Source organism: Vipera ursinii (genome assembly GCF_947247035.1).
Source record: "Vipera ursinii genome assembly, chromosome: 5".
In the NCBI taxonomy this organism is placed as follows: domain Eukaryota; kingdom Metazoa; phylum Chordata; class Lepidosauria; order Squamata; family Viperidae; genus Vipera; species Vipera ursinii.
Window position 1 is genome coordinate 86,800,349 of NC_139518.1, and position 24,417 is coordinate 86,824,765.

Here is a 24,417-nt window from a genome sequence, read left to right on the forward strand (position 1 = left end):
CTTGCAGATCTTGCCCTGCCTTTCACCCCACGGTTACCTTCTGTTCTTGATGAGCTCACGAGTGCTCAAGGACAAAATAGGGCAGGGCAGAGCCGGCAGTTAAAAATAGGATGCAGATAAAAGGAAAGGTAAGGAGGGGTTCAGGTTGAGAGGAGAGGCTGCATAGCCTTAGTGTAACTCCTGTTTGGGCTGACTGGGTTGCCTCCGATGGGCTCTGACAGTGGAACAGAATGGAATAGAAAATATGGAATGGAATGGAACAGAACGTAGAACAGAACAGAACAGAACAGAACAGAACAGAATAGAATAGAAAAGAAATATAGAAAGTGAATGGAATAGAATAGAATAGAATAGAATAGAAATATAGAAAGTGAATAGAATAGAATAGAATAGAATAGAATAGAATAGAATAGAATAGAATAGAAATATAGAAAGTGAATGGAATAGAATAGAATAGAATAGAATAGAATAGAATAGAAATATAGAAAGTGAATGGAATAGAATAGAATAGAATAGAATAGAATAGAATAGAATAGAATAGAATAGAAATATAGAAAGTGAATGGAATAGAATAGAATAGAATAGAAATATAGAAAGTGAATAGAATAGAATAGAATAGAATAGAAATATAGAAAGTGAATAGAATAGAATAGAATAGAATAGAATAGAATAGAAATATAGAAAGTGAATGGAATAGAATAGAATAGAATAGAATAGAATAGAAATATAGAAAGTGAATAGAATAGAATAGAATAGAAATATAGAAAGTGAATAGAATAGAATAGAATAGAATAGAATAGAATTATAGAAAGTGAATAGAATAGAATAGAATAGAATAGAAATATAGAAAGTGAATAGAATAGAATAGAATAGAATAGAATAGAATAGAGCTGGAAGGGACCTTGGAGGTCTTCTAGTCTAGCCCCTTGCTCAAGCAGGAGGACCTATACCAGTGGTGGTGAACCTATGGCACGCCTGCCAGAGGTGGCACTCAGAGCCCTCTCTGTTGGCACGTGCGCCACCACCGCTGCCAGCAGCAGGTCCTTGTCGGTTGGTGGACTGGAAGAAAAGGGAGGGGGAAGCATTTTACATGCGTGCATGCGCGCACGGGGCCACGAGCAGGCACATGCTGCAAAGGGGGCGGGGCTAGTGCCTGCGTGATACTCACTAGCCCAGCCCCGTTCTCACGTGGTGCGGTGCCTTGTATCTGCACCCTGCGGCGCGGCGGTTGGCATTTTTGTGCCTTGCGGTACGGTGGCCCATTTTTTGCTCCCCCTTTTTTTCGTGCCAGAGGCGGCACTCAGAGGCGCCTCCCTGTCCCCTCCCCCGAGGGCACCAGAATGCCGATGCTGCCTTGGCACTTTGTGATAAACAAGTGGGTTTTGGCTTGCGGTTTGGGCACTTGGTCTCTAAAAGTTTCGCCACCACTGACCGATACCATCTCAGACAGGTGAATGTCCAGTCTCTTCTTAAAAACCTCCAGTGATGGAGCACTCTTGATTTCTGGTGGCAAGCTGTTCCACTGGGCAGCTGAGAGAAAGGGGCGGCAGAAGCTGCATCCCCCGAAAGAAGTCTTCGCCGAGAAAATGGGCGCTGAGACGCCTCATTCTCTCGCTCAGTGGAGACTTCTTTCGCGAGATCCAGCCTCTGCCGTGCTGCACCGAGAGAACAGCAAGCCGCCCCATTCTCTCGGCAGAGCACTCCACCGCCCCATTCTCTTGGCGGCTTGCCACCCCGTTCTCTCATCTCAGCAGAGACGTCTTTCGGGGGATCCAGCCTCCAGCTGCTGCATTTCCCAGCCTCGGCTTATACTCGAGTCAATAACTTTTACCAGTTTTTTGGGGTAAAATTGGGGGTCTCGGCTTATACTCGAGTCGGCTTATACTCAAGTATATACGGTACTACAAGACTCTAAATGACATACCAATACAGGTAGTTCTTGACTTATGACCACAATTGACCCCCAAAATTCTGTTGCTAAATGACACAGTTTTGCCTCATTTTACAACTTTTCAGATGTTAAGTGAACCACTGCAGTTATTAAGTCTATAACACGGTTATTAAGTGAATCTGGCTCCATTAACTTTGCTTGTCATAAGGTTGCAACTGTCATAAATGAGAGTCAGTTGCCAAGCATCTGAATTTTGAACACATGATCATGGGGATGCTGCAATGATTGTGTGAAAAAAATTGATGTCACTTTTTTCAATGCTGTTGTAACCTCGAACAGCCATTAAATGAACTGTTGTAAGTCGAGGACTACCTGTACTTACATTTAATAAGGAAAACTATATAGCTATGTTTTACTATGTTTTTTTTTAATGCTTGCGAGTCAATGTTGACTCCTGGTGACTGCCTAGACTAGTCCCTGCAAGAATTGCTGAAGTGTCTTGCCAATGCCCACTTCTTAGAGGAGAATGACTTGTCAGCTTACCAGGTTACTCAGCTGGCTTTGTGCCTTCGGCAGAAGTCACAACTGGCTCTTGCTACTAAGTAGCATCTATTTTAAAATTGTACCAGATTTCATAGACAAAACTTAAATTCCAAGTGGATTTTAAAACTGTACTCTATTGATGGAGTTGATTATATAGTCCTTTAGGATCAGGACTTCATAGTACATACCCAGTCACTGTCATAAATTATGACTGTATCCGCTGCAGTCAGATTAATGCCAAGACCTCCAGCTCGTGTGCTCACCAAAAATATAAAAACTTCAGGGTCTGTATTAAAATTCTTCATCTATAAAAGGCAGAATGTCACCAATTTAACATAAAATAGGAAAATCAGCATGCTTGTCCTTAAAGATAATAAACAGAAACAAAACCTTTAGCCATTTGGCTGCTTAAACTACAAAAAATTATAGGAAGAATTATATTATAGCATGCTCCTATATTTCACAATGTTTTTGGGGTTGAGAAGGTTAAGAACATATGTTAAAAATAGTAGAAAATTTAGTAGTTTTTAAAAAAAATCCTAATGAATTGTTTGAAAACTAAAAAAAAGCCATCACAGGATATATTTTAAAAATCCAAACAAATGAAAATTTATTTTAAAAAAGAGGCATGAAAATTCAAAACTAATTTGAAGTTATGCTCTTTTATCTGCAATTATTCACGATAACCTACATTTTGAATGGCTGGGGAATTCTGGAAGTTGAGGTCCGTACAACTTAAAATTGCCAAATGGAAAAACACTGATCTAAATATTTTGGATACATTTTTCATCACAAATGTATGTTTCAAGACATAATGCATTAATCCACATGAATTTCCAAACCATAATCCAAACTAATTTCCAGCAATTCTATAGTAATATATAACATTATCATCTCAACAACTCTACAAAATAGAGCAACAGGACTGCAAAGACTTCCCAATGATTTTTTGCAGAGGATAAGTTGAAGTCAAATAGTTTACTCCCAGCTTGTTTTCTTGATAAATCTTAGAAAAATTAAACAAATCAGGTGAATGTTTCTGAGAAAAAGCCACCTACATTTTCTTCTCTGTCTGCATAAGACATGCTTCCATCCAGACGACTAAACTGGTAATCTCTCAGATAGCAGTAGTCCATCAAAATATCCAACATTCGGGTCATTTGTGAAAACAGCACCACCTAAATTGAGGAAATGATCCTTAGTAACTTATCTCAGCAGTTTGATTTTTTTTTTACTAAATTCAAAAAAATACCTTGTGTCCTCGCTTTTTTAGTTCTGGTAACATGCGATCCAAGAGTAATATTTTTCCAGAATTCTTCACTAGATCCTCATCCACCTTCACGTGAGGGGAAACAACAACAAAAACTATATATTATGAATATATTATAGATACTGCTTTTAACATGCTGCTTTTCTTGGCCTTTTGAAAGCAATATGTGTAAATATGGTCTCATTTCCTTTATTATCAGAGAACAGCAAAGAAAGTCATAGATTCCAGGAAAAGGTTCCTTAGGTCAATGGAAGACTTTGAGGCATTTAAAAGAAGAGTGGATCTATGGAAAGCTACAAGGAACCAATGCTGGATGGAAACAACAGAGGAGCTGGCACCTGGGATTGACGAAAGCTGGGAGTATGAAAATCGTTGAACAGACTGCACACAAGTACAAGGTCCAGAAAGACTCTGAACAAATGGGGTTATCCAGTGGCTTCTGCTCTTCGTGATTGTGATGACCAGCAGAAAACAACAAATACATTAACTGCCCTTTATATTCTGATCAGGGTACACTTGAGGACCTCAAGACAGCATGACAGAACACAATCAATGTTGCTAGTTTCTGGGCAGGGTTTGTTTAATTTGTATATATTTTAATCTTTTATTTTATATTTTAATTTTTATGTCATATAGTATGCCTTATTTTAATTGTGATGCTTCTAACATGAATAAACAAACAGATTTCAGAAATTCTAATTCTGGCAAGTACCGTATGTCTTTTTGGTTAATAGACAGAATACCTGATAGCTGAAATAACTGCTAACAGTTAACAGAACTGATGTCGTCTACAAATATAAAGTGTCCTGTATATTTATAAATATTTATAATTTCCTAGTTACTGCTGAATGGGATTGTTATTATAAATGAAAACTTTCTTATACTGTATATAGTATAATCCTCCTCTTGGAATAAAGAAAATTGGATGGTCTTGACGACAAGATTATATTTTCTTATCAGTATAATTATGGCAGTAAAAGACAGGAGGCATTCTTGACTGCTCTGTGCTGCATGGTGAACTAGTCACTAAGTATTCAGTTCTAATGTATCTTTTATTTTCACCATAATTTCTCTTGTTGCATCCAACAACACATTCATGCAAAATATTTTACAATTCAAGGCAATTTACTTAAGGTAAGATAACCTCGATTGTCATTTTTTATTGTGGGCACATTGGCATGCATTAAAAATGAAATTCTCAAAATTCTCTTTTGCCTGCTCTCAAAAGTGTACACATACATAACATACATGTAAAATCTATATACAATATATGTATGTACCTACACCCCTACATGTAAATACATATAAATATTAATCACTGTCCATCTTGAATACATAACGGAAGGAGGAAGCTTGAGAGTTCACAAGGTTGATACTGTATGGAACGAAACTGTGACTGAATCTGGATGTTCTGCTCCGGATACCACGAAGCCCCCTCCTCCCAGAAGGTACCAAGGAAAACAGGTTGTAAAGAAGATGCCCCAGATAATCTTACGGACCCTGCTCAAGCAACACTTATATGCTATATGCTTATATACTTTAAATCAATCCCAAACCTTTTCTTTCATTTAAATCGTATTTCTTAAATCAATCCCAAACCACTATTAGAAAATTCTTTTTGCCCAATGTCAATTTACACATCCGTGTTGTGATCGGGTAATGGGTTTGCATACTGTTACCAAAGAAAAAACACTTTAATCCAATTTTGGATAATTTACCCATATCTGGGAAGCACTGCTCTAAATAAACAAATGAACAATAAATTTATCTTCTCCTAGTTTATGCATGACTTGGCAGAAAAAAAGAATCCAGTTCACATAACCTCAAGTAAAGCTGCTCTGCTGTTCCCCAATTTTACTGATTGCCACCTCTTTCAATCAGAATTCTGCCAAGCATCTTCCCAGATGCACTTAAACCTCTGGAAGTTTTGCATATCTTTCTTTGTGCAATACAGGGTGAGCTATACAGGTGACATTCTGATCTTATATTACATCTACAGCCACAAACACAATATCCATATACACACTAAATAAGGCATATAACTCCTCCAGAATCAAACTAGTTCAACATTTCTCCAGCTACACTGCATGCACCTGCAGCTTACTATTTTCAATTTTTATAAATGCTTATTAGACATTAACAATGATTTGTTTCAATTCCACTTTTTAACACATCACTGCTATTCCTGCATCATCTAGAATCTTTCCAGTATTCCTTCCTTTCCCCTTTTCTCTACATATATTATCTTTCTCTCATCCTTATTTTTGCAGAATTGTTACATGTATTTTCCCTCACCCAAATCCTTTTCCACTTCATCATTCTGATAAGCATTATTTATACTTGCTTTTAGCACAACTCTACATACCTGTTGTGTAATTATTTCCACTCTGTTCTATGCAGCTTCCACACATTTCATTGTATTCATTCTTTGCCCAGATTAATCAAATCTTTTAAGATTTTTTTCATGTGGGGCTTAAAGTTTCTCTTCTTGAAGTCATTGTACTTTCTCGTTTTAATTTCTTCTTTTCTTTTCCCCACTCCCACAGAATGAAGTCTCTCACATTTAAAACCTCTCTTCACCCCTTACTAATCAAATTATGCTATAAGTTTTATACTTCTTTCTTTGCCATGTATGCATAGACAGGATTATGCTTACGTAGCTGCATATTTTTCTACTTACCATTCCCCATTTATTTATTCCTGGCTCTCCCAAAGATCCATGACATTTCTGGCATTCTCCTGTCTTGTTCCCACCAATTCATTTCACCTAACAAAGTATTTTGTTCCCTGGATCGTATTCATTCAGAATGTTGCATAATATCCCAAGACTCATCTCTGCTTTTTTTTCATTGTGCCATTCACTACTAGAGCATAACAGAATTATGATCAACCTACGAATTCGTTTTCATATGAGCTCCCAAAAACCTAGATAACCCCAATTCATACACCTTAGCCATTCATTCATAATTAAACTTATATCTTCACTTTCCTGCATGTACTCTTCAACTCCCATTCCACAAAGACTATTTGAATGTGTCTATTATATCCTTCCCCTTTCTCTTAATCTCAAACATACAACGTACTTAAATGTTCTTTCATTTCACACCATTTACCTTTTACTGTTCTGAAATCACAAGCTGCAATTGTCAATTTACTATACAGAGGTAAGCCCACAGATATTGATCTCACTACTTATTGTGGTTTGGGTCAAAGTTTTCACAGTTTTTTTTAAATAAATGAGAAATATAGATTGATTTTGGTAGATTTTGACAAATTTTGACTAGTATGCATAAACAAAGTCTCATTTTACCTCAAAACGTATTTATCTAATCCATGCAATAGTATACGTAAGCCAGTATCTTTAGCTGAAAGACTACCTTACTTACCAACATAATGTTGCCCATATCCCATCACGTAGCAGGTATATACAGGATATTTTAAACCCTACTTCTTTTGGCCAGCCAACAACCTTGCTTAAGAATTGACTAAAGCCGTAGACAGTTTTTCAACCAACACTATCAAAGTAAGTCTAAACTAGACCCACAGGTTTATGTCTACTCATAGCGAAGAATAAAGATTTACCTTAAATTGCTGTGTGACAGAGTCCAGGGGATATTCAATAAGATATGGATGGTTGCAACACTTCCTCAGCAGCATCATAATGTTCTGCAACTTAAGGTTGATTTCTGAATCCAAAGGCATATCCACTGCAATCACTGGCCTTACAAATGAAAGCAAATTGAAATAAAGCTACAAGTAAAATCTACCAAATGTGTCAGTACAGTATTACACTTCAAGAGCTATTTCATCCAATTATTCTGTTTCAGTGCTGATTAATCTATAGCTACCGATATGTAGAATATTTTATCAATAAGATTAAGAATGATGTTTAGGTTTATTATGAGTTTATTTCTCAATGTTACCTGGCTGTGAAGGTATTTTGCAAATAATCCAAACAAAATTTGGATTAACTACCTCTCTTTTTCAGCCTCTTCTTGTGTTTTACTGATTAGTTCTTCCAGTGCGTCAGGAAATTCATTTTCTCTGAGCTCACGATAATTAACTACTTTCCGACTGCGTCGCTTTGGTCGGCCTGTAGAACTCAGCTCCATAACTTCTTCCTATAAAATGCAAGACCTCGTTATTTATAGCAGGGGTCCCCAACCTTGGCCACTTTATGACTTGTGGACTTCAACTCCCAGAATTCCTCAGCCACAAGTCATAAAGTGGCCAAGGTTGGGGACCTCTGATTTATAGAAATGTGTTCCTTGAGCAATGATCAGTACACTTATATTGATGGGTCCTGCATCTGCCTGGTATATTTTCCTTTGCACTCCTTGCTGGATGTCATCCCTGCTCCAGCTAATTCCTCACAATTCAACTAAGTGACAGAGCAGTGAAAATTAGGGTCTGAATAATAAGTAACCACTCAAATACCTAGTTCTTGTTTAATGTGTTTCTGGGATTCACATTTATGGAAAAGAGAAAAGCTAAAAACTGGGGAAGGGGAAGAGTTAAAAATGACCAAAGACATGGTTTATCACAGAACAATCCACGCCCTGGAATGCCCAGTGCTCATCATTGAAAATATTGCATACAACAGATTGTTGCCCTGTAAGACTCTGGAACAGAAACACACATGGGAAAGGATGACTTTGCATTATAATAAAACAATGGAGGCGGTCTTGTCAATGTTATCTGGGAGGAGTTTGATTCTGTGACCCCTGATGAAGTGGACAGGATTATGGGGAGGCTGAGCTCCACCACATGTTTATTGGATCCGTGCCCTTCTTGGCTGGTTTATGCAGCTAGGGAGAGGACACGAGGCTGGCTCCAGGCGGTTATATCTGCTTCTTTGAGTGAGGGTAATTTCCCCACCGTCTTGAAGGAGGCGGTGGTGAGACCTCTCCTCAAGAAGCCTGCCTTGGACCCAGCTGTATTGAACAACTTTTGTCCAGTCTCCAACCTTCGCTTTCTTGCGAAGGTTGTTGAGAGTGTGGTGGCGCATCAGCTCCCTCTGGTCCTGGATGAAGCGGATTATTTGGACCCGTACCAATCGGGTTTCAGGCCCGGGTACAGCACGGAGACGGCATTGGTCGCTCTGGTGAATGATCTCTGGAGGGCTCGGGATAGGGGATATTCCTCTGTCCTAGTCCTATTAGACCTCTCGGCGGCTTTCGATACCATCGACCATGGTATCTTGCTGCGGCGTCTCAGGGGATTGGGAGTGGGAGGCATAGTTCTTCAGTGGTTCTCCTCCTATCTCCTGGGACGCTCGCAGTCGGTGTTGGCAGGGGGGCAGAGATCGGCCCCTAGGTCTCTCGTTTGTGGAGTTCCTCATGGGTCGGTTCTCTCGCCTCTCCTGTTCAACATCTACATGAAACCGCTGGGTGAGATCATTCATGGTTTTGGAGTTGGGTATCATCAATACGCCGATGATACCCAACTTTTCATTTCGACCCCAAACCACCCCAGTGATGCCCTCGCTGTGATGTCCCATTGCCTGGAGGCGGTTCGGGTCTGGATGGGGAGGAACAGACTTCAACTCAACCCTGACAAGACTGAGTGGCTGTACATTCCGGCATCCCGGGACATTCAAAATGTTCCATCTCTTTCTATGGGGGGTGAGTTCTTACCCCCCGTGGATAGGGCTCGCAAATTGGGAGTCCTCCTAGATTCACGACTTACTCTGGAAGATCATATAGTGGCCGTGACTAGGGGGGCTTTCGCCCAGGTTCGCCAGTTGCGGCCCTATCTGGACCGGAATGCCCTGTGTACGGTCACTCATGCGCTCGTGACCTCTCGCCTAGACTTCTGTACTGCTCTCTACATGGGGCTTCCCTTGAAGACCACTCGGAGGCTCCAACTGGTACAGAATGCGGCCGCGAGAGTTGTCTTGGGAGTTTCCTGGTACTCCCATGTTACACCTTTGCTCCGCGAGCTGCATTGGTTACCAGTTGTCTTCCGGGTGAGGTTCAAGGTCTTGGTCATGATCTTACATGTCCTTACATGGCATGGGTCCGGGATACCTCGAGGACCACCTGCTGCCGGTGTCAACTCCCCTCCGCCCTGTGCGTGCCCACAGAGAGGGCCTCCTCAGGGTGCTTCCGGTCAGGGAATGTCGACTGGTGGCCCCCAGGGGGAGGGCCTTCTCTGTGGGTGCTCCGGCATTATGGAACCAACTGCCGGTTGAGGTCCGGATGGCATCGGACCTTCGATCCTTCCGCCGCGGGCTGAAGACCCACTTATTTGAATTAGCTGGTCTGGCCTGATGGGGGAATATGGGTTTTTTAATTGGTTTTTTAGTATTCTATTATTGTTGTATTTTAATTGGGCATTGGTTTAATTTCCTTTTAATTTTTGTACTGCTATTTATATATGCCCTGTGAACCGCCCTGAGTCCCTCGGGAGAAGGGCGGTATAGAAATCAAATCAAATAAATAAATAAATAAACCCAAATCATGGTTTTCCAACAACATGCAAATAAATATTTATCTGCCCCAAAGATGACTGATTTTTGCAAACAGACTGCCAGTTTGCCTATATCTTTGAAGCAGAGAGAATTTCTTAAGAGGCAGGGGGACTTGTTGGGGGGAAGAAGAACACCTATCCTAAGGAGATTGATGCTTCTATAAATACTGGAAATGGCTGGAAAAATGAACTAGGGATTTGGAATTTAATTTGTATTAGTGAATGATAAACTCAGACAACGCGTTGAATAAGCACTGTTGAATTATATTAAAAATCAATAAAAACTTTTTTTTAAAAAAAGCAATAAATACAATGGCCATATCAGCAGTACAAGAGGCAAGACTTGGGCATTAAGACTGAAACTAAAACTAAAGATAAATACTAAGATGTATATGTTCTCACGGGGGAATATGAATTTGCAAAAAGTAGAACAAAAAAAATCTATCCCACTGATAACAAAAGAATGCCAGGGACCAAAGAGGCTCTGAAGAGTCTTTTTCAGGCTGACAAAATATTTTTCCCTCAACTAAGACTGCAGTTTCTTCAGGTCATATGTTGGCAGGATGCATCAACCCCTTCTCTTATTACTTGTAATCCCTTATGAGGAAAAATGGTCAGAAAACCAAGAATAATTCCAGAGAAATTTGAGGAGAGAAGCTACTCTTTTTCACATGTATTATATTGAGAAACCAGTTTTCCTCCACTTTCTGCCTATGCTTTTCATATCTTGATCCCCGGATGCAGACTTTACATCACTCTCTGTTAATTTCAACCTGTTTTGCTCACTGTTTAAGCCTGTCTAAGCCTTTGAATCTTTTATTTTTTTTTCTAAAGTGCTAAGCACTTCTAGATTTGTGGGATCTGCAAGTCTGTTTGGTGAGCTCTGGCAATATGGGAAGGACTAGAAGCTAAGTTAAATGCAAATCTCAGGAGAATTTGTTTCGAAGCCTGGTGCAATGCAGGAGGAGGCCCCCTCTTGAACGTCAGAAAGTGGCAGAGCCAAAAAGAGCTTCTCCTGCAAAACTTAAAAGCTAGATAGGTTCATAACAGGAGAACCAGTTCTTAAATAACGTGATCTAAGCCATTTACAGCTTTAAAAGTCAACAATAGTGCAACATTGACAACTAGATCTTTCACTAATGGAATCAGATACTCTCTGTAGTTTGCACTATTACAAGCTTACTTTTGAGCAAACTGCAATTTTATGACACTTTTCAAGGATAGCCAATGCAAAGGAAAAACAAGACGCAACTAAAATAGGGATAATTCCTGCCAAATCTGACAGGCTAGAGAAGAATTTTAGGTGTTGTGTAAAGATACTCCTTGCCAAAACAAGAACAGGACAAGAAACAATGATTGGAAACTGATTAAAGAGAGAAGCAACCTGGAATTAAGGAGAAACTTCCTGACAATGAGGACTATTAACCAGTGGAACAGCTTGCCTCCAGAAATCATGGGTGCTCCATCACTGGAGATTTTTAAGAAGAAACTGGACAGTCACTTGTCTGAGATAGTATAGGTTCTCCTGCTTGAGTGGGGGGGGGAGAAGAAGGGGGCTGGACTAGAACAGGGCTTTTGAACCAGTGGTACATTGGCACCTGGCAGGTGGTACGTCATCGTCCTAGAGAAGTAGTGGGGGGGGAGGGGAATGAGCTGAAGTGGTGGCAGCACCGCACAATCCTGAGTAAGAGACAGCTGGAGCTGCAGGGCTGTCAGGGCTCAGCAGAAGCTCCTGGCGCTTCTGATCAGCTGGTGCCCGGCACTGATCCTTGCGCTTCTGCTGAGCCCCACAGAAGCACCAATCATCTGGAGCCCGGTGCTGTTCTTGGCACTTCTGCTGAGCCCCGCAGAATCGCCAGTCAGCTGGAGCCTGGTGCTGATACTGGCACTTACAACAGTCACTAAATGAATTGTTGTAAGTTCTATCACTTTTAGGATATAGCAATATCCTAAAATATCCGAGTACCACCAATCGCCTAGCAAGGTGTCAAAAACCTGATGACTTCATACTTCATCACTTTTTTCCTTTTTTTTTTTTTTTGGTCATCAAGTTTTTGACACCTTGTTAGGCGACTGGTGATACTCAGAAATTGCCATATCCTAAAAGTAGTACAATGGGTGAAAAAGTTGAAAAGCCCTGGACTAGAAGACCTCCAAGGTCCCTTCTAGCTCTATTCTATTCTAAAACCACAATTCATGAATTCAGCTTTCTATGTATCAGCTGCCTTGTGAAATTATACTGAGATGTAATTTCAGCTTGTATTACTTTAATTATTAAAATTAAGCAATGTTCCAGGACAGTGATTGTTTCCATGGTATAGGATGAAAAAAAGCAACAGAGCCAAGTATTATATTTGAAACTGGTTAATAACCTCCTTGGTTCTTCATTAATGATCTTATTAGTGTCTTCCTGAAATGGGGGAGGTGTCATATCCCTTCCATAAAAAGATGCTGAGTCTCTGGAAAGAGTGCAGAGAAGAGCACAAAGATAATTAGAGGGCTGAAGGCTAAAACATACCAACAATGGTTGCAGGAATTGGGTATCTCTAGTGTTGCAATATCTAAGAGGCTGCCACAACAAGAGGTGGGTCAGTCTATTTTCCAAAGCACTTGAAGGCAGGACAAGAAGCAATGACTGAATCTAATCAAGGAGAGAAAGCAATCTAGAACTAAGGAGAAATTTCCTGACAGAATAAGTAACCAATGGAATGACTTTCTCCAGAAATTGTGGGTGCTCCAACACTGGAGATTTTTAAATTGGACAACCATTTGTCTGAAATGGTATAGGGTCTCCTGTTTGATCAGAGCATTGGATTAGAAGACCTCCAAGATCCCTTCCAACTGTTATAAAAGGGCACTGACCACCTCTCAATTCCAGACTAGTAGAGTCGAGTAAGCAGGTATTTGCCCTCGTATCTTAACAACTTCAAAATCTACAAGAGGCAAAGAATTCAAGATAACAAGAGACGTGATTGCTGAAGTTACTTTCCTATGACTTGTCCCAATGCTAGAGTCTAAGTTACAATGGGTCCAAGTGACTTTATTTTCCACAATTCAGTATTCCAGCTTCTTCCTTCCTAACTTTAGTGGAGGAGATGTGACACAAAATGGAAATGAGATGTTTCAGCTTTTCAAGCTTCCTTCTATCTATACTCTATCTTTACCCAAACAGAAGACAATGGCCAAAACATCCTTAAGCCAAAATACTGAAACAAATACCTGGTTGTTTCCCAAAAGCTTCTGAATTGTCTTGTTTATAATGGCACTGTAGAAAATTTCTTGTTTCTTAACAAGAGGTGCATAGACCACAACTTCACGCTTGGGAGGGACTTCTACAGCTACATCTGATTTCAGTCTTCTCAATAGGAAAGGAGTCAAAATCTAGAGTCAAAAAATCAAAATACATTTCTATCCATTTATGATTAAAACCTTGCTTATTTCAAAAGAAAGCATTGTCATTCCAAGACTGCATGATGTGATGTTTTGTATGTAATTGCTTTCAACTGCATTTTGACAGAAAATTTGGCCTTGGCAAACCTCTTCTGTAAACTACTAAGTGCTTAAAATTTTCCTTCTAAGGCAAAGAATTAAGAGTTCTAAATCTTTTTTTTAAAAAAAAACAGAAGAAAAGATAAACAGTCTCACTGTCATCAAGGCAAAATATTTCCACATATAACCACTCTCTACTACAGCTAACACAAAACAGAAGCAACCACAATCTTTGTGACTGGTGAAAGAAATGACCCCCCCCCCCAATCTATACTCACCAACCAACCAACCAACCACCATTGCCCTTGGCAAAGACTAAATCCTGAATATTCAAGTATTGAGTATAAGAAGAGTGTCATGAGAAAAAACTCCTTAATTTCTCAGCAAATATATCTTCACGGTGAGGAATTCACACTTGGAAAATAAGGATGCCCACAGATATATGTTAACAGTGGTATTTGTAAATATATTCATTTGTGGTCATATATAGTTATTAATAATATGTCACAATATAATATTTAAAGGAAAAGTGGCAACCTGAAGAAAATAACATATTTTAAGCAATGAAAACCGACCTGGTGCAACATGTGCAAGATATTCTGTTCTCTTTCCTTAGCAACAATATCTTCAGCAATTTCAGAAATACTGGTAATATCAAACCAGGATTCAAAACTAGAAAAAAAAATCAAGAAAAATGAATTGAGAACTTGACAAAAAAATGAATTAAGAAGCAAGAAGCTACAATTTAGTTCTGTAATGAAAAAAATTCAAGGTCTGCAATGTGCACTGATTATACAAAATGTATTTTTTCTTGTTCATATTATTTTGCCTTTAAAAAAAGGGCACAAGAGATGCAGAGCATGAAACTTTGTCCAATGATTGCAATGAAACTCCACTTATCATGTCTCCCCCCATTCCTGATGCATTTGAATTTTATATTTATTTTCACACCCATCTTTAAGTTATAAAATCTAGAAGAAGTACGATCTTAAGAGTGCAACAAAATTCCAACCACTGCAGGATTTAGTTGGTAGATGGGAATAGCACACAAATCTGGGGCCAATTTCTGAAAGTCCAAATTGATGTATTATTAATGAATTTGTCAGCAAGAATGCTTGATCACAAAGACATATTTGAAATCAAAAGGACCTTGAAAAACTTTGCTCTTATAAGCCACTAAAAAAGAAAAGAAAAGAAACTAACATCCTAAGGTGTTACAGAAAAAAAGCCATGTAATTCCATAGAAAACTAATATAAAAAGAAAGAAGGGCTGGGCTGGGCTGAAAAGACTAACAAGAAGAAAAGGCTCCAGGAAAACATTACATAGAGGCAAAAAACTTTTCTTGTGTTATTATTGCCATTGTGCCTGAAATGATGCCAAGAAAATTCTGGGAGACATATCATTGATTAGTTGTCCTACTATATATGGGGCTATAAGTGTCACACTTGTATTCTGTAATAGTGAAAACAATGCAACTTCAAGGAGAATCAGTTCTTAGAACTGATACCAATGTTCTGCTTTGCCACTGAAAATACTGCCTTTTTATATTTAATATATTAACTGTTCATTATTAGGTGCCTCCTAAAAGCACAGGAATAGTTAGTCTTAATAACTAGGTTGCAGTTCTTGAGTCAAGTACTCCTTATGACCTATATTAGAACCTCAAACAAGCCAAGAATTGCATAACATCAGGATTGACTCACTTGCAAAAGGCAAGTGGTTTTTACCAACATAAGCTCCTTCACTAAGATAAAAGGATAACATATTGAATCTTTTTTTTACAGTACAGTTGGAAATGGAAGTTTGGATTTCTATATGAATTGATCCAATTTTACATTTTTGAACTAATATTGATTTTGATATTTTCAATATTTTTAAACTAATATTGAACTAACATGATTCACTAAAAAGTTCATCTTCTCAAAATGTGTTGACGTTTGTTCTTCAATTAAAAATGCAAGGAAAAGCGTGCACTAGAATATATGTTAAAATCTACTTGAAGGAAATTATTGGCAACCCCCCCCATAAAATGACATTAATTATGCATACAAATTTAATCTCTTTTAAGAAATCTAAAATAGATGCAGATCTTATTAAATATTTGTTAAAACTATATGGTAATGTTTCTTAAACCACCAATCATCCAGACCTACAAATAGTCCTTGCTTAACAATTTATTCAGCGACAATTCAAAGTTACTATGGCGCTGAATGAACGGAACTTTCATGCGATTTACAGGTTCTTGAAGTTACAGATTTACAGGTTCTTGAAGTTACAGCTGTTGCAGTACCCGTTGTCATGTGATGAACATGTGAGCTCCTGGCAGCCAGCCCATTATTTACAATTGCAGGGGTGGTTCAACTGTTCCCAAAGACCTCTCTCTCCCACAAACTCTGCCTTTTGGCTGCCCTACACAATGCTACCCTATCCGATCTTCACTGTCATTTTCCTCCTGCTATTAATGAGGTGTGCCAGCCTGGCCCTTTGTGAGGCAGCTGCTGGCCGTGTGCGCCCTCCTGCCTACAGCACCAGGTATCCCTGGCCTGGCTCCACTTGGACTACGGCAGCCACTTAACTACCTATTGGCCTGCTTGAGAACTGCCCAGGACTCACAACTTCCTGTTAGCTTCCCCAATGATTTTGCTTGATGGAAACTGGTAGGACACTACAAGGAGGTTCTCACTTAATGACCCTCAATCCTCAATTTACGATGGCAAAATGGACTGCTGGAACTGCCATCACTAAGCAAGGCAGTCATTTGATATTATGCTTTATGACTGCATCACTTAATGATGGAAAAAAATTTTTTTAATCCCATTTATATCCCGCCCTTCTCCGAAGACTCAGGGCGGCTTACAATCTAAAACACAATGATGTAATTTAAGGACCCAAGAGTTAAGTGAGGACTACCTGTATTTATATCAGACATGGGTTTTTCTTCCTCTACCCCATTAAAGAAGCTAAGAAAAAGGGTACTCTATTTTCCTATATAGTATCCTCCAATGTCACAAACAATTCCTAAACAAAAAACCTCTATGCCTTCTTTCCTCTTTGTATCTATGCCTTTTGTGCATGGAAGTCCATAACCAGGAATGTACTTCTGTTTAGCAGCTTATTGGCCTGGAAGAAAATGCCTGTGAAAATAGGCTTAATCAGTGGTCCCCATCCTTGGCGGCCTGGGTGTGTGTGAGTGGCAGGCGCACAGGCACAGCTCCATTGGTGTGAGTCGGCACATGCACCCTCCACTCGCATGAGTGGAGGGTGCTTGTGCTCACATGCGAACCTCCATTTGTGCAAATGGAGCTTTGTATGCGAGTGCAGCTTTGTGTATGTGTGCTTGCCCATCGCTCACCCAGCCTGGGCTAAGCCACTGTTCTATCAGAGACTAAACCTCTGGCTTCTCAGGTATTGTTCCATGCTGCCTCCCTCAGCTCCATTCAACAGATGTAATAGAGATAAGGTGTGGAAGAGTGTTGAATAACTTCCAGACTTCAACTGGGAAATGTCTGGCAATTCATTATTGGAACTGTTAGAGGACTTTTATGCCTTGGAAGCATGTACAAGTAAAAAAACAACCTGAATGTAAGTATACCTCAATCTGGCAATCAATTCTAGTTACTATTGTGTTTGAAAGTTGAATGATATCACTTTAGATTTTTTTTCTTCCTTAAGAACTGATTTTTCTATTTAAAATCCTGTATTAGTCATATGTCCCCTTCATGGATTACTGCCTTGTCGTGGCGAAGGGGCTTGCGTAATTCAATGAAGCTATGAGCTATGCCGTGCAGGGCCACCCAAGACGGAAAGGTCATAGCAGAGAGTTCTGACAAAACGTGATCCACTGGAGAAGGAAATGGCAACCCACTCCAGTATCTTTGCCATGAAAACCCTATGGACAGTACCAAAAGGCAAAACGATATGACGCTGGAAGATGAGCCCCTCAGGTCGGAAGACATCCAATATGCTACTGGGGAAGAGCAGAAGGCTAGTACTAGTAGCGCCAGAAAGAATGAAGTGACTGGGCCAAAGCCGAAAGGACGCTCAGCTGTGGATGTGTCTGGTGGTGAAAGGAAAGTCCGATGCTGTAAAAATTTATTCTCCATAGGAACCTGGAATGTAAGATCCATGAATCAAGGAAAGCTGGACATGGTCAAACAAGAGATGACAAGACTGAACATCGACATCTTAGGTATCAGCGAACTAAAATGGACAGGAATGGGTGAATTTAATTCAGATGACCATCAGGTATACTACTGTGGACAAGAATCCCTCAGAAGAAATGGAGTAGCCTTCATAGTCAATAAAAGAGTAGGAAAAGCAATACTGGGATACAATCCTCAAAATGACAGAATGATCTCAGTTCGAATCCAAGGCAAACCATTCAATATCACAGTAGTCCAAGTCTATGCCCCAACCACCAGTGCTGAAGAGGATGAAATTGACCGGTTGTATGACGCCCTACAGCACCTTATAGGATTAACACCAAACAATGATGTCGTTATCATCATGGGGGATTGGAATGCTAAAGTAGGAAGCCAAAAGATAACCGGAATAACAGGCAAGTTTGGCCTTGGAGTACAAAATGAAGCAGGGCACAGGCTGATACAATTTTGTCAAAAGAATACGATGGTCATAGCAAATACTCTTTTCCAACAACCCAAGAGACGGCTCTACACATGGACATCACCAGACGGTCAACACAGAAATCAGATTGACTATATGCTCTGCAGCCAAAGATGGAGAAGCTCTATACAGTCAGTAAAAACAAGACCAGGAGCTGACTGTGGCTCAGACCATGAGCTTCTCATTGCAAAGTTTACACTTAAACTGAAGAAAGTACGGAAAAGCACTAGGCCACTCAGGTATGAATTAAATCATATCCCGGTTGAATATACAGTAGAGGTGACAAATAGATTTAAGGAATTAGATCTGATAGACAGAGTGCCTGAAGAACTATGGACAGAGGTTCGCAACATTGTACAACAGGTAGCAACCAAAACCATCCCCCCAAAAAAAGGAAATGCAAGAAAGCAAAATGGCTGTCTGACAAAGCTTTGCATATAGCTGAGGAAAGAAGGGAAGCAAAAGGCAAGGGAAAAAAAGAAAGATACGCCCAATTGAATGCAGAATTCCAGAGAATAGCTAGAAGAGATAAGAATGCCTTCTTAAATGAACAGTGCAAAGAAATAGAAGAAAACAATAGAATAGGGAGGACCAGAGATCTTTTCAAGAAAATTGGAGAGATGAAGGGAATGTTTAATGCAAAAATGGGCATGATAAAGGACCAAAATGGCAGGGACCTAACAGAGGCAGAAGAGATTAAGAAGAGGTGGCAAAATTACACAGAAGAACTATACAAGAATGAGCTTAACGTCCCTGATAATCACAATGAGGTGGTCACTGACCTAGAGCCAGACACCCTAGAACTTGAAGTGAAGTGGGCCTTAGAAAAGCTGAGCAACAACAAAGCTAGTGGAGGTGACAGTATTCCAGCTGAGCTATTCAAAATCTTAAAAGACGATGCAGTAAAAGTGCTACACAAAATTTGCCAGCAAATTTGGAAAACTCAACAGTGGCCACAGGATTGGAAAAGATCAGTTTACATTCCAATTCCAAAGAAAGGCAGTGCCAAAGAATGTTCAAACTATCGCACCATTGCACTCATTTCTCATGCTTGCAAAGTTATGTTTAAAATCCTACAAGCTAGACTCCAGCAGTATGTGGATCGAGAACTACCAGAAGTACAGGCAGGATTTCAAAGAGGCAGAGGAACTAAACATCAAATTACCAACATACGCTGGATCATGGAGAAAGCTAGAGTTCCAGAAAAACATCTACTTCTGCTTCATTGACTATGCTAAAGCCTTTGATTGTGTGGATCATAACAAACTGTGGCAAATTCTTAAAGAGATGGGCGTACCAGACCATCTTATTTTTCTCTTGAGAAACCTATACGTGGGCCAAGAAGCAACAGTGAGAACTGGACACGGAACCACTGATTGGTTCAAAATTGGGAAAGGAGTCCGGCAAGGCTGTATACTGTCGCCCTGCCTATTTAACTTATATGCAGAGCACATCATGAGAAAGGCAGGGCTTGATGAATCAAAAGTTGGAATTAAGATTGCCGGAAGAAATATCAACAACCTAAGATATGTAGATGATACCACTCTAATGGCAGAAAGTGAAGAAGAACTAAAGAGCCTCTTGTTGTGGATGAAGGAGAGTGCAAAGGTTGGGTTGAAACTTAACATTAAGAAAACCAAGATCATGGCATCTGGCCCTCTCAATTCCTGGCAAATAGATGGGGAAGAAATGGAGGTAGTGACAGATTTTATTTTCCTGGGCTCCAGGATCACTGCAGATGGGGACTGTAGCCAAGAAATTAAAAGACATTTGCTCCTTGGGAGGAAAGCCATGGCAAATCTAGACAGCACACTAAAAAGCAGAGATATCACCCTGTCAACAAAAGTGCGTATAGTCAAGTCTTCCCAGTTGCAATGTATGGCAGTGAAAGTTGGACCATAAAAAAGGCTGAGCACCAAAGAATTGAGGCCTTTGAACTCTGGTGCTGGAGAAGACTCCTGCGAGTCCCTTGGACTGCAAGGCGATCAAACCGGTCAGACCTAGAGGAGATCAACCCTGACTGCTCTTTAGAAGGGCAGATCCTGAAGCTAAAACTCAAATACTTTGGCCACCTAATGAGAAGGAAGGACTCACTGGAGAAGAGCCTAATGCTGGGAAAGATTGAGGGCAAGAGAAGAAGGGGACAACAGAGAATGAGGTGGCTGGATGGAGTCACTGAAGCAGTAGGCGTGAGTTTAAATGGACTCCAGAAGATGGCAGAGGTCAGGAAGGCCTGGAGGAACGTTGTCCATAGGGTCGCGATGGGTCGGACACGACTTTTCAGCTAACAACAACATTAGTCATATGTAACTATGTGTAAATCAAAGAAGCTATTGTGACTCCAGAAACTCTGGCATTGTAATATATGATAAAAGGTGACAATAACACTAACCGCATGGATTTGGGCAATTACTTAATTGTTGATAGAAAGTTAGGACTTTTTCCAATTGATACAAATATCATTCATGACAGACAATCTGCCCTTTTGTATATAATCCTTTGAAAATCTGTATTTGGGACTCCTGGTCCAAGGATCACTGTCTTAGGGTATTTTACTAAAGAAACTTTGTTTTGGATCTCTGTTGCTTTCTTTCATCCCCCAGTGGGTCACCTAGTCTTCTGTTCCTGTAGAAATGAAGACTTCCTGTGCTACCATTCTAAAAATCATCACTAAAAACAAACAGAAGAGATTGGATTTTTTTGGCTTGTTTTGCAGTTATTCTTACCTGGTAGTTCATGTAAACAAACATTACATTTTCAGCACAAACCACCAAATAATGTAACTACCCAAGACAAGTCTCTCTCCACATCAGAAATATAATATTCCAAAGACTGTTCCCAGACATGGATTTGCTCACTGTCATATCTGGGAGAACTTCTGAACACTAGTTTTATTGCTCATCATGAATATTCTGGGCCTTGGAGTGCTCAAGGAATGCTTGCCATCGTTAGAAAGAGCCTAGCCATAACCTCACTTTTCTGTTCTCATAGACCATCTCTCATGCTCAAGAAGCAAGCATTTGGATTATTGTTTGTGATTTGCCACAAGTGATGGCTGGAACATTCTTGACCCATTTCTTGTCTATTGAAAGGGAGAAATGTCAGAGCAAAACCCTTTGGAGAAACTACGAAAGGTTACAGCTCTCCTGAAGATGGTTATACATTTATTTTCAGATGTTCAGTTAATATTTATAAATCAATTCTGACCTTTTCAAGTCATCAAACACATCTGGAAGCAGGAAATTAAGGAGGGACCAAAGCTCAGATAAATTGTTTTGTAGTGGAGTTCCAGTTAGCAGTAGTTTATTATCAGTGCTAAACCGTTTTAATTCCTGAATAAGACGACAGTTCATATTCTTAATCCTATGTCCTTCATCCACAATCAAATATTTCCAGTAGAAATTCTAGAGGGAAAAAAAGGCTTCAGTTATTCCAAAAGGCAAAATTCATCAATAAAATTTCCACTTCTTTCAAATGTATGTTCAGTTTAAAGAAAAATTAAATATATTAGAATATATGATTTTTCCTATTATATTATTGAATCTGATTTTTTCCCTATGCAAAATAATGGCTTTACATATTATATTCATAATGAGACTGGCTGTATCAATCATGGTAAATATATTAGTGCTTAAAGGCTACATTGCTTTATGGCTCACATATTTGTATACTGATAAAGGATAATATTTATAGCTTTGGTTCTCTCTGAGCTTGATTTTCTTGCAGACATTTCATTACCCAAATAATGAACATCATCCCAAATAGGCAACATCATCAGCACTAGTAAGGAGTGGGGTTTGCTCTCGTTTTATATTCTAGTGCTTACCCCTGGGTGGTCTTAGAGGTTCTTTGGTTGGGTTGTTTATTGTTGGCTTGTTTGGCAGTTCCTTGATTGGGGTATTGTTTGATTGATTGTTGGTCTAACGTTAATCTTGGAGTTAATCTATGCTCATCTGGGTGTTGATTGGTTCTAATCTAATCAAAGCACCCAAATGAGCACACATTAAGATTAACACCAGACCAACAATCAAGTAAACAATAGAAACAAAAATCAAGTAGACCATAACCTACGACTTGATAAGGTAGAAAAATGTGGGTTAGATAGCATCACCACCAGATGGATTCTTAACTGGCTGACCAACCACACTAAACCTGTAGTTCTCAATGGAACTGTATTTACATGGAGGGAAGTATGCAGTAGGGTACCGCAAGGCTCTGTATCTTCAACATCTTCATTGATGATTTAAATGAGGGGATAGATGGGGAACTCATCAAATTTACAGATGATACCAAGAATAGCTAACACTCCAGAAGATAGGCTTATGATACAGAAGGATCTAGACAGCCTTGAACACTGGGCCCTATCTAACAAAATGAAGTTCAATGGTGAAAAAAGTAAGATTCTACATTTAGGCACAGGTATAGTATAGGAAAGGGACGCGGTGGCTCAGTGGGTTAGGACACTGAGCTTGTCAATCAGAAGGTCGGCAGTTTGGCGGGTCGAATCCCGAGTGCTGCATAACAGAGTGAGCGCCTGTTACTCGTCCCAGCTTCTGCCAACCTAGCAGTTTGAAAGCACGTAAAAATGCAAGTAGAAAAACAGGGACCACTACGGTGGGAAGGTAACAGCGTTCCGTGCGCCTTTGGCGTCTAGTCATGCTGGCCACATGACCACGGAGACGTCCTCGGACAAGCGCTGGCTCTTCGGCTTTGAAACGGAGATGAGCACCGGCCCCTAGAGTCGGAAACGACTAGCACGCATGTGCGGGGGAACCTTTACCTTTTATAGTATAGGAAAGGGACACGGTGGCTCAGTGGGTTAGGATGCTGAGCTTGTCAATCAGAAGGTCGGCAGTTTGGCGGGTCGAATCCTGAGTGCCGCATAACAGAGTGAGCGCCTGTTACTCGTCCCAGCTTCTGCCAACCTACCAGTTCGAAAGCACGTAAAAATGCAAGTAGAAAAATAGGGGCCACTACGGCGGGAAGGTAACAGTGTTCCATGCGCCTCTGGCGTCTAGTCATGCCAGCCTCATGACCATGGAGACGTCCTCGGACAAGCGCTGGCTCTTTGGTTTTGAAACGGAGATGAGCAATGACCCTTAAGAGTTGGAAACGACTAGCACTCATTTGCGGGGGAACCTTTACCTTTTTTATAGTATAGGTGGTAGCTGGCTCAACAGTAGTAACTGTGAGAGGGATCTTGTAGTCCTAGTGGACTTAAATATGAGCCAACAGTGTGCAGCAGCCGCCAAAAAAGCCAACACAGTCCTAGGTTGCATCAACAGAGGGATAGAATTTAGCTCACATGAAGGGTTAATATTACTTTATAATGCCTAGGTAAGACCATACTTGGAATACTGCAACCAGTTTTGGCCACCACAATGTAAAAAAGTTGAGACTCTAAAAAGAGTGCAGAGAGGAGCAACAAAGATGATTAGGGATTGGAGGCTAAAAAATATAAAGAATAGTTGCTGGAATTGGGCATATCTAGTTTAATGAAAAGAAGGACTAGTGGGTGACATGATAGCAGTGTTCCAATATCTCTGCCACAAAGAAGAGAGTCAACCTATTCTCCAAAGTGCCTGAAGGCAGGAGAAGAAGCAATGGAGGAAAACTAATCAAGGAGAGAAAGCAATCTAAAACCAAGGAGAAATTTCCTGACAGAACAATTAACCAGTGGAATACTTCCTCCAGAAATTGTGGGTGCTCCAACACTGGACGTTTTTAAGAAGATATTGGACAACCATTTGTCTGAATGGAATAGGGCTTCCTGCCTGAGCAGGGGTTGGGCTAGAAGAGCTCCAAAGTCCCTTCCAACTTTGTCATTCTGTTAATACTCCAGTCAAGAAACTGACAAATAGCCGAAAGTAAACAGCCTAGTCAAGCTATAAGACCACGCTAGGGCAAGCCACCAGAATATAAACTGAGAACAAACCCCACTCCTTACTAGCACTGATGATGTTACCATTGTGGGTAATGAAACATCTGCAAGAAAACAATCAAGCTCAGAGAGAACCAAAGAACTTTCATTATTATACTGGTTCTGACAGCAAATTTATTATTTATTTATTTATTTATTTATTTATTTATTTATTTATTTATTACATTTATTTATTTATTACATTTCTC

General features: G+C 40.0%; 1 protein-coding gene across 6 annotated transcripts in view; it reads right to left on the reverse strand.

Moving 5' to 3' along the window:
- Window positions 1-24,417, reverse strand: part of HELLS (helicase, lymphoid specific) — a 53,291-nt gene that overhangs the window by 12,062 nt on the left and 16,812 nt on the right. For 5 of the 6 annotated variants that reach the window (XR_014492751.1, XR_014492752.1, XR_014492753.1 and 2 more), the window contains exons 11-18: window positions 21,496-21,692; window positions 14,240-14,336; window positions 13,395-13,556; window positions 7,680-7,825; window positions 7,287-7,425; window positions 3,687-3,770; window positions 3,493-3,612; window positions 2,623-2,739 (exon numbers count right to left, since the gene is read on the reverse strand). Coding sequence is in view for 2 of the 6 variants with exons in the window: in XM_083364632.1 (XP_083220758.1) it covers window positions 2,623-2,739; window positions 3,493-3,612; window positions 3,687-3,770; window positions 7,287-7,425; window positions 7,680-7,825; window positions 13,395-13,556; window positions 14,240-14,336; window positions 21,496-21,692 (1,062 nt within the window). In the remaining 4 variants the exon portion in view is untranslated. Of the gene's footprint in view, window positions 1-2,622; window positions 2,798-3,492; window positions 3,613-3,686; window positions 3,771-7,286; window positions 7,426-7,679; window positions 7,826-13,394; window positions 13,557-14,239; window positions 14,337-21,495; window positions 21,693-24,417 lie in introns of all 6 variants that reach the window. The other variant, XR_014492754.1, reaches the window with a different exon arrangement.